The sequence below is a fragment of the Rhinopithecus bieti genome, unplaced genomic scaffold (genome assembly GCF_001698545.2).
Source record: "Rhinopithecus bieti isolate Rb0 unplaced genomic scaffold, ASM169854v2 scaffold_5132, whole genome shotgun sequence".
NCBI classification, from domain to species: Eukaryota; Metazoa; Chordata; class Mammalia; order Primates; family Cercopithecidae; genus Rhinopithecus; species Rhinopithecus bieti.
Genome location: NW_016804791.1, coordinates 979,282 through 995,243, shown reverse-complemented (window position 1 = coordinate 995,243; position 15,962 = coordinate 979,282). Strand labels below are relative to the sequence as shown.

Here is a 15,962-nt window from a genome sequence, read left to right as displayed (position 1 = left end):
AAAAAAAAAAAAAAAAAAAAAAAAAAAATAATAATAATAATAATAAACCCCCCAAAAAACAAAATATTACTACTCATTGACAATGCACCTGGTCATCCAAGAGCTCAGATGGAGATGTTCAAGGAGATCAATGTTGTTTTCATGCCTATCATACCTGCTAACACAATATTCATTCCGCAGCCCATGATCAATGAGTAAGTTTGACTTCCAAGTCTTACTATTTAAGAATGACATCTCATAAGTCTATAGCTGCCATGGATAGTAAATCCTCTGATGTATCTGGACAAAATAAGTTGAAAACCTGGAAAGTATTCACCATTCTAGATGCCACTGAGAACATTCATGATCATGGGAGAAGGTAAAAATATCAATTTTACCTAATAAACATTAGCAGGAGTTTGGAAGAAGTTGACTCTAACCCTCATGATGGCTTTGAGGGACTCAAGACTTCAGTGGAGGAAATCACTGCGATGTGGCAGAAATAGCAAGAGAGGTAGAATTAGAAGTGGAGCCTGAAGATGGAACTGAATTGCTGCAATGTCATGATAAAACTTGAATGGATGATAGTGCTTTGCTTCTCACAAATGAGCAAAGAAAGTGGTTTCTTTCTTTTTTTTTCTTTTTCTTTGATGGACTCTTGCTCTGTCGCCCAGGCCAGAGTGCAATGGCGCAATCTCGGCTCACTGCAACCGCTGCCTCCCGGGTTCAAGCAATTCTCCTGCCTCAGCCTCCCAAGTAGCTGGGATTACAGGCACCCACCACCAAACCTGGCTAATTTTTGGTATTTTTAGCAGAGACGGATTTTCGCCATCCAGGCTGGTCTCAAACTCCTGACTTCAAGTGATCCACCTGCCTGTGCCTCCCAAAGTGCTAGGATTACAGGCGTGAGCCACCGCGCCCAGCAGTGCTTTCTTAAGATCAGATCTACTCCCGGTGAAGTTGCTGTAAATACTGTTGAAATAACGAAGTGTTTATCATATTACATACATTTAGTTGATAAAGCAGTGGCAAGATTTGAGAGGACTGACTCCAGTTTTGAAAGTTCCACTGTGCGTAAAATGCTGCCAAACAGCATGGCATGCTACATTGAAATCTTTCATGAAAGGAATAGTTGCAGCAAAGCTCACTGTTGCCTTATTTTAAGAAACTGCCACAGCCACCCCAACCTTCAGCAACCACCACCCCATTCAGCATCCATCAACACTAAGGCAAGACCTTCCACCAACAAAAAGATTATGACTTGCTAAAAGCGCAGATGATTGTTGGCATTTTTTAGCTATAAAGTATTTTTAAAATTAAGCTAGTTATATATTTTTTAGACAATGTGCAATGCTGTTGCACATTTAATAGGCTACAGTGTAGTGTAAACATAAGATTTGTACGCATTGGGAAACCAAAAAATTCACATGACTCGCTTTACTGCGGGGGTCTGGAACTAAACCTACAGTATCTCTGGGGTGTGCCTGTATTTGGCAGTGGCAGCAACCAACCAAAGCCTTCTGTGTGTATATGAATCCAGAGGTATCAGACAGCCATCTGGTGACAGGTTGGTTATGGCATGGAGGGGACAGTGATTTATTCTTTCTGTGACAATTTTGGGATTTGAATTTGCCTTTTCTACAAAGCCTCTGCGTGCAACACCACACAGGGATATAACGAGTGTCGTATGTATTTTCATGTTATCCCCACAAGATTGCTTCTAGCCAAGGAACTCATTTTATAGCAAAAGAAGGCAGAGAGGTGGTGGCTCACACCTGTAATCCTAGCACTCTGGGAGGCCAAGGTAGGCAGATCACCCGAGGTCAGGAGTTCAAGACCAGCCTGGCCAGCATGGCAAAACCTCATCTATACTAAAAATACAAAAATTATAAACAGGCGTGGTGGCAGGTGCCTGTAGTCTCAGCTACTTGGGAGGCTGAGGCATGAGAATAGCTTGAATCCGGGAGGTGGAGGTTGCAGTGAACTGAAAACACGCCACTGCACTGCACTTCAGCCTGGGTGACAGAGCAAGACTCAGTCTCAAAAAAAAAAAAAAAAAAAAATAAGGCAAAGGGCTGATATACATGTAATTCACTGGCCTCACAGAATAGTAGCATGGACTTTTAAGGCTGCTATTTATTATGAGGGTAACCATAATTACTAGCTACCTAGGATACTTTTGGTATTACACCTGCTGCTTGGGTGTAAATGTTAATAAAGCTTTATTTTACTCGCAGAAGTGCTCTGGTATGGATGATTATATTGTAAAGCTGTGAAGCTAGCAGGAAAGGTTATCTGTGAGGTTGGGGAATTCTCTTTCGATGAAGTAAATACTTTTGTCAGTGAGTAAGATTTAGAGGTGTTTCTCCCACAGCCAGAATATGGGAATCTAAGAACCAAGTGATGGAACTGGGAGTGGAATTTCACGATTTCACTTATGGCCCCAGGAATGTACAGATAGGGATTGCTAAGAGCTCAGATTCCTTAGTAGTGAAAATTGACAGCCTGGCCAACATGGTGAAACCTCGTCTCTACTAACAATACAAAAATTAGCCAGGCGTGGTGGCACATGTCTGTAATCCCAGCTACTTAGGAGGCTGAAGCAGGAGAATCTCTTGAACCCGGGAGGTGGAGGTTGCAGTGAACTGAGATCGCGCCACTGCACTCCAGTCTGGGTGACAGAGTGAGACCCTGTCTCAAAAACCCACAGAAAATTAAGGTTATTCTGCTAGGAGATAAACCTGAAATACTGGCTAAAGACACAGTGAACATAGGTTAGAAAATGGAGAAAATAAAACATACTAACTATAGCTTCATGATCACATGTAGATACTAGGAATACAGTATCTGTACTTATTTTCTACCTAGCTGTCATCTATTTGAACTGATCTTTCTTTCCCCCATTTCCCCTAGTCTTTTATGTAAGGTGTGTTGGTAGTGGGAACTCTGCCATCATAAAGGCCACAGGGTACAGAACAGGAAGGCAGGATCATGACAGAATTAAAGGAGGCCTGGGCATCATTCAGACTTTGGACTTGGGACTGGCTGTGACACTTCAGTGTGTTCTCTTTCGGGGGCTAATAAGTACATTTGTGATTATTTAGGGTTAATGACACTATGGTAGGTGGAGATACTTGGAAGTTGAAGGTTTGGGAAAAGTAAATGAGGACGTGGACGGTCGAGGACATTTGTTCTTTCCATTGACTAATTTTCTTTTCATGAATGTAGTCTTTGGTTTAATCTGTGTATTGAGTTTTTAGTTAAGTTGATTATATTTTCCTTTTTTGAAATTTTCTCTGTTTCTTTCCAGGTCTTCTGGTCACCTTGGATGGTTTCTTCTTCTTTCATCGTACTTTCAGAGCTCTCTTGTAAATACATTTCAGCATTTAAGCTTACGTGTTTTGTATTCTGTATGTAATAAACCCAATATTGGAAGCTTTGTAGGTTAGTTTTGTGGATTGTTGTTTCTGTTGACCCTTGTTCATGATTTCTTCTCTTATGTTTTGTTGGTTGGTGCTTTTCCTTTGGGAATTTTCTGAGGCTTGAGCTTAAAGCACAATCCTCCAGAGGGGGCATACATTTGCTTCTGCTGAGCATATTGGAGGCACTCATAGGCTGGGGCCACTTTAAATTTGTGGCTAGATTATTCTTTTTGGACAGTCAGCTAATATGAAATCCAGGCTGAAATCTATTCAGTGTACATTTGTAGTTAAAACTCTTAGGGAATTATTTTATTTTTTTAAATCTGGAGCCAGGATCGATTCAGGCATGTATCCTTGCCATCTTCCCTAAGGATTCTGCCCTTCAAAGCCTTAGGTTCTTTGATCTACTCTCTATCTCTGCTAGGGCCCCACACTTGTTCTCCTTTCTCCTACATATTGCCTTGTGATCCAGGTCACCAGGGATACGCAGATAACCCTAGGGAGGATAGAGTGTCTTTAGATAACTCCAACAGGATGTAATGAATTTGCACTTTTTCGGAATTTCTGGCCTACAGATAATTCCCTCAGTTTCCCATCAATGTGGCCATGCATTTAAAAGGTGTATGCGTGTTAAATGTACTGTACAGGAAAGGCTTTCCCTGAACACTGTATCTGTCATATTGTAAGAAATAGAATGCTATTTATATTTTTTAGTTTCTAGCCTGAATTGTAGCCTATAAAATGATGTTCTTTCACTTGTTAAAATTTTATTTTTGGTTCACCATAAGATTATTGTAACTTACAGTGTCTCCCTAGGCACTGGGAGAGAATGTGTGCGCTCTGTAGGCATTGTAAGATACGGCAGATCCTCCCCACTACCCACTCAATGTGCTTCTATTCTGAAGTGAATGAGACATGGGAAACTGGAATCTCCCCTTTTCATAGTTGGTCTTAGTTCTGCTGAGCCTTTCACATGTGAACATCTTACACAACAAAGATGATTCTAGTGTTAAAAGACAAACAGCACCCATTTTTTCTACCACATGGCTTAAAATGTGGATCAAGTATTTCAACTGGGACAAAACGAAAGAAACAGTAATCTGTTGAAATATTGGTGGAACTACTGGCTCTACTGGACTCACTGAGAGATGCTATTTCAGTTTCTAGCATGACACCGTTTATGAGAAATCAAAAGTAATTTTGGCCACATACAATATTATCCTTACAAACTGACTTTAGATCCTAATTCCTAGATAAACCAAGACTCCACTTTACTTACCTCTTGACTTGGGTTAATTAATAATTTTATTCACATTCTCCACTTGCTTATCTATTTTATGACTACTTGATCTATCAAATTCTGAGAAAGATATATTAAAATCTCCTAATAAAACTGTGTTTTTGTCATATTCTTACCCTGTTTCTAATAGTTTTAGTCTCATGTATTGTCTGGCTTTTTGTTGGGTACATAAAATTCATGAACATTTTATCTTCCTTATGGATGATACCTCCTATCATTATAAAATATCAGTTTTTTAGCCCCATTTAATGTCTCCTATTGTCAGTGCACCTGTAGGCATCCTCTTACCTTTAAACTTTCTAGATGAGAATTAGGCATAATACTTGTTCCCCCATCCCCAAACCAGGAGGCCCATGTTAGTTTCCCTGAGTAGTTTTCTGAAGCCCCCTCTTACTTGTGGGGAAGGATTCTTGTCCCCATGGCATTCGGAAAAGTCTCCTGGAAGAAATCCTTTCTGTCAGCCTTTCTCATGAACTCCCAGCCTTCTTTTGAAGGTGTCTTTGAATAGCTTAGAGGCTAATAGTAGAGGCTAATAGTGGAAATAACCAGTTTTGAGACACCCTCTTTTCAAATCCTGCATTGATAATCATGACTTTAGAACATGTTTGGGACATCTCTGTTAGTGATAGTCACCTTTAAATATCCTGTTTTACTGCGTTTTTAAAAATTACCTTTCTATTTTTGTCTTCATTTTTCTTTTATTTGAATAACTCACTGGTCTGCCTCTTCCTCATCACCCCAAATTCCTTAACAGTGGGTGTCCCCCAAAGCCCTTCCATTCTCTATAATCAGTCAGCTAACCTTTGTACGCTCCTCGAATCCCCATAGAAGGTACCTACATCCGTATTGTTAACTTTTTATTTTTTTATTTTATTTTATTTATTTTTTTTTTGAGACGGAGTCTCGCTCTGTGGCCCAGGCTGGAGTGCAGTGGCCGGATCTCAGCTCACTGCAAGCTCCGCCTCCCGGGTTCACGCCATTCTCCTGCCTCAGCCTCCCGAGTAGCTGGGACTACAGGCGCCGCCACCTCGCCCGGCTAGTTTTTTGTATTTTTTAGTAGAGACGGGGTTTCACTGTGTTAGCCAGGATGGTCTCAATCTCCTGACCTCGTGATCCGCCCTTCTTGGCCTCCCAAAGTGCTGGGATTACAGGCTTGAGCCACCACGCCCGGCCCCGTATTGTTAACTTTTTATCATCAGCTCTTCCTTTCCACTCCGGGCCCAGATTAGAAATCTTAACTGTTGATAGGACATCTTCACTTAGATATCTCACTGTCCCCTCAAATTCAAACTCAAAACTCTTATCTCAACACCTCACCCAAAGAAAAACTACCCCATTACCTATTGTGCTCAAAGGAAATACCATTATTTTAATCACCTGGTCTAGAAAACATGAAACTATATCGAGTCCTTCTTTACTTGCCACGTTAGATTGATATAATCTCTCATCATCAGACTCTTTTTTCCCTTCTTTCCATTCTTATTGCCACTAGGCCTTCCTTTGACCACTTTCCTTGTTGACGTCACTCTTCTCCATTATCCATGTAGAGTTTATTTTTACTTTTATTTTAATTTTATTTTTTTTGAGAGGGAGTTTCGCTCTTGTTGCCCAGCCTGGAGTGCAATGGTGCAATCTCAGCTCACCGCAACCTCTGGCTCCCGGGCTCAAGCGATTCTCCTGCTTCAGCCTTCTGAGTAGCTGGGATTACAGGCATGCGCCACCATGCCTGGCTAATTTTGTATTTTAGTGGAGACAGTGTTTCTCCATGTTGATCAAGCTGGTCTCGAACTCCCAACCTCAGGTGATCCTCCCACCTTGGCCTCCCAAAGTGCTGGGATTACAGATGTGAGCCACCGCGCCTGGCCTGTTTTTCTTCCGTACCATTCTTTATGCTATTCTCAGGCTAATTTCTCTTGAACTATGCTTTCATCACACCGCTTTCCTTGTGAAGACACTAATGAAGGTGTCTAGGACATGGGCTGAAATTTACTTAAATATTATGAATTGTTGTAAGTTTGTCTCCCTCCTTTGTTTTCCACCTTCCTCATTCAGGGCACTTTCTGCCTTCCTTTGCGACTCCACAAGCCGTAGACAATATGCTAACCTTTTGCTAACAGTTAGCTGCATTCCGTTATTAGTGTGATTTCTTTCACTGGAAGCGTCTGTCCCAGTCTTCTGGCCATGTAAATTCTACTGATGTTCTGTGTTCTCCAGAAAGTTTTCTTTTACTGCTCAAAATAGCATTACTCTTTCCCATCTCTGAATTACTATTGTGCCTGTCAATAATGCAAATAATTATATTTGAAAAATATCTCCTGTATTTTGCTCTGAGTTAACTTTCCTTGGCTTTTATGTGCACCCCTCCACCCCACTCCTCCTTCTCCAGGCAGCTTAATTGTAAATACCTTGAAGGATGAGACTGTGCTTATATTTGGATCTTTCATGGCAACTGAACCCAGGAAAGTCCTTAGAATGTAATTGTAAATTGATTAATTTAATTAACACTTAACATAAAATCTTCTACCCACATAGAATGTTTCATGTGATTGCTACAAAATGAAAAAGCAAATATGTAAATAACAAGAATAACAATGATTGAATGTATAGGATGCATCAAATTAAAAAAATGAAGATTTCATTTTGAAGAACTAATGCTAACACTATTACAGTAACACATATATTCACCTATAGTTTGGATCCAGGATCTTCACACGAAATACATACATTCCAGAATGGCCCAGGGGCCAAAATATATGGTTACCATTAGAACTGTTGATAATCTCGTATGGTTGATTTAAGTCTCCTGGTTTTCCCATAGCATAAGAAAAACAGTGTATATAGTTCTGAACAAGAAACAAAGACAAAAATTTTAAGGTCATTTTATGACTCTGATAAGCAAAATTACAGTCTCATTTCTCTTGAAAAATTATTTAGAGATATAATGGCTATTCCCTTCTATTTTACCACTGCAGTGCTCTATATAGCCCTTTAAGAGCTACACTGGGTTAAAATTTGATAAAAAGTGATGCTTAGTGAAAGCAAATGTATTTATAAACAATTAAATTAGAGTGTTGAGAATGTAAGCATATTATTTTCCTAAATCGACAAAATACAAAATGCTCCAAAGATGCTTAACTGGGGACAGAAACAATTTTGATCACAAGGTACAGACACAACAGTCAAGATAGTACATCCTTGGGTTTTTATCTTCCCCTAGGATTTTCATTGAACCCCATTACCATTACCATGTCTTTCTACGGGTCTCAGGATACAAACTCTCTCCTGCCTGCCTTTTAAAAAACACAGATGAAACAAGCCTGTATTTTTAAAGGTTACTCTGTTAAAACAAACACAATGAAAGCAAATGATTATTAAAACTTGCAGATACCTGATCCTACTATTACATGGCATTGCTTCTGGGTTCTTTTAGATCCTATATGTTTTCACATCCTACTTAAAGGACTCTTCCTCTACCATTCTTGTTCTCTGAAAGCTTCTCATTTGAAGGAAACAGGAAACCTTACAAGGCCATTACTTTGGATGTGTCTGAGCTTTTGTCTATCAACATCCTTCAAGGTTGCATGGTTTGGATGCATCCCTCAAAGCTCACGTGTTGGAAACTTGATCCCAAAAGTTGAGATGGGAAGTGAGGTCTAAAGGGTCCTACCAGGGGTTTGGCTCACAGGGGCGCTACCTTCATCAATGAGTTAATGCCATTATCGTGGAGGGGGTTGCTTATAAAAGGATGAGTTCAGGCCCCCTTGCCTGGCCTCTCACTCGCCCTCACCCTCTCTCTCCTTTTGCCTTCTGCCATCTGATGATGCAGCAAGAAGGCCCTCACCAGATGCCAGCCCCTTGATCTTGGACTTCCCACCCTCCAGAATCATGAACTAATCAATTTCTATTTATTATAGATTGCCCAGCCTCTGGCATTCTGTTATAGCAGTACAACATGTACTAAGACAGTGGTATTTTTCTTTTTTCTGCATATCTTGAAACATTCCTCCTTCACAAACAACTTCCTAGTCAATAGAGCTTTGTGATGAATCAGCTCTTGCGTAGTCTCAAAGAGACTTCCTCATGGCAACTCCGTGGATGAAAATGTTATCATGATTAGATGGCAATAACGATAAGCTCTAGAGGGAAGCTTACTGCATGCTGCTGTATCCTCAGTCTGGCACACAGTAGTCAAGATACATTTACTGAATTAATGTGTGTTTTGTTTTGTTTTTAGGGATGGAGTTTCGCTCTGTCACCCAGGCTGGAGTGCAGTGGTACAGTCACAGCTCACTGAAGCTTCGATCTCCCAGGCTCAAGCAATCTTCCTGCCTCAGCCTCCCTAGAAGCTGGGACTATAGGCATGTGCCACCATGCTTGGCTAATTTTTTACCTTATTTATTTATTTATTTATTTATTTATTTATTTATTTTTATTATTTTGAGGATGGAGTCTCGTTCTGTCGCCCGGCTGGAGTTGGCAGTGGCCGGATTTCAGTCACTGCAAGCTCACCTCCCCAGTTCACGCCATTCTCCTGCCTCAGCCTCCCGAGTAGCTGGGACTACAGGCGCCCGCCACCTCGCCCGGCTAGTTTTTTTGTTATTTTTTAGTAGAGACGGGGTTCTCACCTTGTGGCTAGCCAGGATGGTCCTCGAGCGCTGACTCGTGATCCGCCCGTCTCAGCCTCCCAAAGTGCTGGATTACAGGACTTGAAGCACCTAACGCACCGCCCTTTTTTTTTTTTTTTTTTAAAGAGTATGTAGCGTCTCCCTATGTTGCCCAGATTTCTCTCGAAGATTTCTCTCGAACTTCTGGACTTAAGCAATCCTCCCACCTCAGCCTCCCAAAGTGCTGGGATTACAGGTATGAGCCACAATACTTGGCCTGAAATTTTTGAAAACTGTTTTATTCAGATGCGAGGTACAATTCTGATTAGGCCTGCCCTTACTTACCTGGATATCATGAAATGTGAGGATACAGACATATCCTACATACTATTACTTCCATTCCAATAATCAATTACAGTCGTGTACTGCATAGCAATGTTTTGGTCACTGACAGAACACATATACAATAGTGGTCCCATAAGATTACAATGGAGCTGAAAAATTCCTATTGCACAAATACTTACCATTTCCTGACATTATTCAGTATAGTAACATGCTGTTCATGTTTGCAGCCTGGGAGCAACAGGCTCTATCATAGCCTAGTTATATAGTGGGCTACACCGCCTACATTTGTGTAAGTACCCTCTATGATGTTTGCATAATAACAGAATTGCCTAACGAAGCATTTCTCAGAACATGTTCCCATTGTGAAGTGATGTATGACTGTATTCTTCATTTATTCTAGGAGATGAAATTGTCATCAAAGTCTGTAGCTAATTTAACAGTATAACTTTAATTAAAGAATTCCAGTAGCACCTCTTCCTGAGAGCAATGTTTGTGGATATTTGTCTTTTTTTTCTGTCTGTCCAGAGTCCATCATCATTTTTAATAGAATGCTGATTCCTCTTGGATATCATCAGAGTGAGGGTAATTCCAAGTCCCCACCTTTCATTCCAGAAGCTGACAGGCACAGATTCTTTTGCTCCCAACCCCAGGACATAACTGAGTTGGTGGCAGGACAGCTCTACCAATCCAAGTTCTCTCCCAGGAATATGAATTAATAATGAGGGCTGCAACAATGAGAGGAATGTTTAGAGGTTGTTCATCAGAGTGCCAGTGCCCCAGCCAGGTTGAAGGACAATTGTTGTGAGTAATAAAATTTTAGGCTAAAATGCATTCCAGAAAAAAATGTTAACATGTGACCCGACTGAGTTCAGAGTAATATGCACAGGCCATCAAGATGAGGAGTTTTACATGCATATATTACATGGTAAAAATGGAAATAAAAAATTAATTTTAAAAATAAGAAAAAGGATTAGGAGGAGAAGGTGGCTTACCATTTATATTCTGGTAACCGCAAGTATGAGTGGAGCCAAAAGCCCAGTCTGACTAAATGGAGCAGAAGGCCCACCTGATACTCGGCTGTGTGTACGCCCCTGGCTGGTTGCCTTGGCTGTGGGTTCCCTCCTCGGGTTAATGGAACTGTGATATGAAAGAGCAGAGGAAGTAAATAGTAACCAGGGACAGGGAACACATGTGTCCAGCTCTACTTTGACAGACCTCTGGGAAAAGTCTGGAAGGTATTTGTATAAAAAGCAAAGGAGGAGATCACAAGACGGACAGAGTTTTGTTGTGCATAGAGTTGTATGGACCTGTACTGTCAAGGAATTTTCGGAGAAAACAGACTTGTCATAGATCCTCTGGCTTCAGTTAGAGTCATTATAAAGAATCTAAATGTGTTGTGTGCCCATGTTGCCATACCTGCCCTGTCTGTGGCATCTTTCCGGGAAGGAAACCCCCAGGCAGCAGGGGAGAGACTCAGTAGATTGACTCACGTGCAGGGTGGTGCCAGGTGCAGAAGCTCCAGGAACACAGCTTAAGCAACCTGTGCTGAGCTGAGGAGGCTTTCACTGTGTGTTAGTTTGTTTTCTGTTGCTTATAACAATACCTGAAACGGAGTAATTTATAAGGAAAAGGAATTCATGCCTTTCCAAGGAGGCTGAGAAGTCCAAGGTTAAAGGGTTGCATCTGAGGGCCATCTTCTTAGTGGGGACTCTGCACAGTCCCAAAGTGTCACAGGACATCACATGGCAAGGGGTGGAGCATGACAGCTCGGGTCTCTCTTCCTGTTCTTATAAAACTGCCAGTCCCACTCCCATGAAACCCACGAGTCCATTATCCCGTTAATCCATGAATCTGTGAATGGATTAATCCATGTATGGGGGCTCTGCCTTCATCATCCAATCACCTCTTCAAGGCTCCCCCTCTCAGTGCTGCCGCATTGGAGATGGAATTTTAACATGAGTTTTGGAAGGGACAAAAATTCAAAACACACTACCAGAACTGACTAATCATCCAGGGAAGGATTTTTGAAGGATTCTTGTGTACAGGCCACTGCATCCTTCGTTTGATAAAAAGCCAGGTCAGGAGTGGGAACTTAGGAACAGACGCCTCAATGGACACAGACCGGACTAGTTATTCTAAGGGGAGAGATAAAGGCTGAATATTTCCTTCTCACTGAAAATTCCTCTATTTCCCTTCTTAGCAGGTCATTTTATTTTATGTAGGTGAATTATTCTATAATTACATTTTAATCATAAGTGGCATCCCTAAAACTCTTGCTTATATTTAATTTAAAAATATTACTATATGTCTCGATAAACTCCAAAAATCATTTTGACATTGCTTTCTGAAAATCTGTTTCTTCTAGCATTTCTTGCCTTTGTCTACCATTCTGCCATTGTGGTCTGTAGCACTTTTATGAAACAATATGTTGGGTTAATGAAAATAAGTAAAAGACCCATTTTAATGTATCCCCACTTGAAAATAAAAAATACCTTATATTTTTTGGTGAAGCGTTCTTCCAGGTCAAAAATAAACTGTGAAACTTGTCCTACCAAGTTAGTTAATACATAGGTCCATGAACTTAATTGGAAAAGGACGTGGTATATTCCAAATATGTTCAGATGCTGTGCATATATCATACAACAAAGCATTGCTAGCAAAGACTTAGTAGCCTTGTGTCATTATATATTTTTGTATATAGACATGCAGGAATATTTACATTGTTTCCTATTTCGTTATTTCCTAACGTGAATGATGATACCTGCTGACTCTTGCTTCTTTTTCTGTGTCACTACCAGAAAGATATCACTGCCTGATATTTCCTGTTACATTATTAAAACTCCCCCCTCCCTTGCCATTATTTTTTTTTCCCCCTTCTTTTTTCATGTGAAAGCCCTCTTGATCAAACCACCCAGCCTCTTAGAAAACAAATCTCTTGGCTGGGCATGGTGGCTCATGCCTGTAAATCCCAGCACCACTTTGGGAGGCTGAGGTGGGTGGATCACCTGAGGTCAGGAGTTCGAGACCAGCCTGACCAACACGGTGAAACCCTGACTTTACTAAAAATACAAAATTAGCCAGGCGTGGTGGCACATCCCTGTAATCCCGGCTACTTGGGAGGCTGAGGCAGGAGAATTGCTTGAACCTGGGAGGCGGAGGTTGCAGTGAGCTGAGATTGTGCCATTGCACTCTAGCCTGGGCAACAAGAGTGAAACTCTGTCTCAAAAAAAAAAAAAAAAAAAAAAAAAAAAAAAAAAAAAAAAAAGAAAAAATAAATCTCCCCTAGCCTCATGCATTATACACAATTTTTAGCCTTTTTAGCCAAGGACTTTCCTGTCTAGTATCTTCAGCCACTTCAAGAAACTCAAATCTGATTCTGTATTGTGTGGATGTAGACAAGCACTCAGTACCCACATTCTCACTTTCCTTCTCAACCTCCAACCTTACCAGGAGAACTGTGAAAATGCCACTTTTGCTTATGAGTCCTTCAGTGTTTTCCCTAAGAATTTACAGTCCCCAGAGCTACTTCCCTGGTTTTTTTTTAAATGTAGGTGTCATTCATCCTTCTAGAATCAGAAGGACTATGTAGCAATCAGTGTAGCTCCAATAACTGGAAGGCTTTCTATTTCATTTCAGGTCTATGTTTCAGGAAGAAAGCAGCCCTGATTGTCATGTTGAGTTAAGATACAATGTAACAATGACACCCATCAGTAAGAGTGGCCTTATTCACGAGGACATAACTAGTCTTTGCAGGTACCTGCTTTCTGTTATATTCAGACTTCAGACTGAATTCACCCTTTCAGTGGTGAGCTTTAAGTTTCTCACGCAGTAGAATCGAATATGTAGGGCCTGGTGTGGGCACTCCACAGTCTTTCTAGACTGTACGCTACTATTTCAATTGTTCTTAAACATAGTCCCCACATCAGCATATCAGTATCATCAAGGTGCAAATTTTTGGGCCCCACCCAAGACCTGCTGAATTAGAAACTCTGGGAGCGGGACCCAGCCATCTATTTTAACAAGATCTCTTGGCGATTCTGATGTATGCTCAAGTTTGAGAACCATTGTACCATATCATACCGATTGAGGCAGGCTTCATGGTTGTCAGTTACCCAATGAGCTCACTGCTTCTTTGGAGTATGTTATTTCGGCAGAATCTTAGAATATTTAGGTGCCTTTTGTAAGATATGGGGATATCATCCTCACCTATCATTTATACCTATCCCTAACTCCAGACCCCTGGATGTCCTTCAATCCTTCAATGAAAAATTAGGAGGATAAGTTTTCTTTTAACTGATTTAATTACCAGTTTAATTCCTTATGATTTTTATTTTTTGATTTGATCTTTTTTTTTTTCTTTTTTGAGACAAGGTCTCACTGTGTCACCCCGGCTGGAATGCAGAGGTGTGATCATGGCTCACTGCAACCTCAGCCACCGGGGCTCAAGTGATCCTCCCACCTCAGCTTCCTGAGTAGCTGGCACTACAGGCAGGCACCACCGTGCCCAGCTATTTTTTCTTTTTTAAAAATTTTTGTAGAGATGGGGTCTTACCATGTTGCCCAGACTGGTCTTGAACTCCTGGGCTCAAGTGATCCACCCGCCTTGGCCTCCGAAAGTGTTAGGATTACAGGTGTGAGCCACCGTGCCTGGCCCCTTTATGATTTTTAAATAGTAGAAAAGTACTCTTTATAACAGGTATATGATCTATAATGAATTACTTTGGTCCACAAATATTTAATGAGCGCCTACAATGCATTAGATGCAGTGAACAAAACAAAATTTCCCTCATGGAGCTTACATTCTAGTAAGGGAGCTAGAAAATAAATAAGATTTTTGAAAGTAGGCTATGTAATGTGTCATAGTTATAAATGCTAATGATATTAAATAAAATAGGGGAGGGAGGCTGGGCGTGGTGACTCAAGCCTGTAATCCCAGCACTTTGGGAGGCTGAGGCAGGTGGATCACTTGAGGTCAGGAGTTGAAACCAGCCTGGCCAACACGGTGAAACCCCGTCTCTACTAAAAACACAAAAATTAGCTGGCGGTGGTGGCACATGCCTGTAGTTCCAGCTACTCGGGAGGCTGAGGCAGGAGAATTGCTTGAAACCAGGAGGCAGAGCTTGCAGTGAGCTGAGATTGTGCCACTGCACTCCAGCCTAGCAGCCTAGGCAACAGAGAGCGACTCCGTCTCAAAAAAAAAAAAAAAAAAAGGAGAGAAAATAGGGAGGGACAAATATGGGCTTTCATGAAAGTGAGGGTTAGGTTTTTCCATATGGTGGCCAGGGAAGTCCTCATCGACGACTTGACTGTTCAGTAAAGACCTGAGGAAGTAAGGGAGCTAGGTAGTCTTTAAAAAGACTCACTCTTGATGCTTTCACATGTTTAACAGATATGTAATAATCTGCAAACACATATTTACAGCAGTGAAAATTAAAATAGCAACACAGAACCAACAAAAGATCAAATAGAAATTAAGATGAAGCATTTTAAATATACCACGATACAATATAAAAATAGGATTTCGTTTACCCAAACAAATTTAAATCCAAAATGTTTCCATCAAGTTTTTGTTAATAGCAAAATGCCAGATTAGTTATTCCAAATAAACAATTTGCAAGGCAATGTGTCTCTTACCTCAGGTCCCCAGACTTCTTCTAGGGGGAGGTGCTTGTTCAGTTCAATCATTGACTTCCATGTCTGTGCTTCATGTAAACAACCACTCTGTCAAAAGATCGCATATATATGTGGGTAGGTAGAAGTTTTCACATCAACTTGTTCCTAAGTATTTAATGTTTTGTTGCTATTGAAAATTTTGTATTTTTAAAACTTTTATTATTTAAGTGTTGGCTGGTAAACAGAGGAATTATTGACAATTGATTTTTTGTATATTGATCTTGTGTTGAGAGAATTTTGTTTTGAGACAGAGTCTCAGTCTGTTGCATAGGCTGCAGTGCAGGGAAGATCATAGCTCACTTGCAGCCTCGAGCTCCTGGGATCAAGTGATCCTCCTGCCTCAGCCTCTCGAGTACCTAGGACTACAGGCATGTGCCAGCATGCCTGGCTAACTTTTAGTTTTTAAATTTTTGTAGAGATGGAGCTTCGCTATGTTGCCATGGCTGGCCTCGAACTCCTGGCCTCAAGCCATCTTCCTGCCTCAGCCTCCCAAAGTGTTGGGATTACAGGCATGTACTTGGCTGGGAGAATTTCTAAACTCACTTATTAATTCTAATTGTTTCACATGAACAGTTGTGTCATCTGTGAATATGACAGTTTTATGTTTTTCTTTCCCATCCTTATACCTTTTATTTGTTT

The 15,962-nt window shown here is 40.9% G+C and overlaps 1 protein-coding gene across 15 annotated transcripts in view; it reads right to left on the bottom strand.

Moving 5' to 3' along the window:
- CATSPERE (catsper channel auxiliary subunit epsilon) overlaps window positions 1-15,962 on the bottom strand; it is a 176,387-nt gene that overhangs the window by 21,132 nt on the left and 139,293 nt on the right. For 7 of the 15 annotated variants that reach the window (XM_017870387.1, XM_017870386.1, XM_017870389.1 and 4 more), the window contains 2 exons: window positions 15,285-15,371; window positions 7,387-7,544 (listed from right to left, as the gene is read on the bottom strand). In XM_017870387.1, coding sequence (XP_017725876.1) covers window positions 7,387-7,544; window positions 15,285-15,371 — 245 coding nt within the window. Of the gene's footprint in view, window positions 1-6,805; window positions 6,978-7,386; window positions 7,545-10,082; window positions 10,376-10,642; window positions 10,788-10,819; window positions 11,254-14,873; window positions 14,972-15,284; window positions 15,372-15,962 lie in introns of those variants that run through there. The other 8 variants (XM_017870391.1, XM_017870394.1, XM_017870400.1 and 5 more) reach the window with 6 other exon arrangements.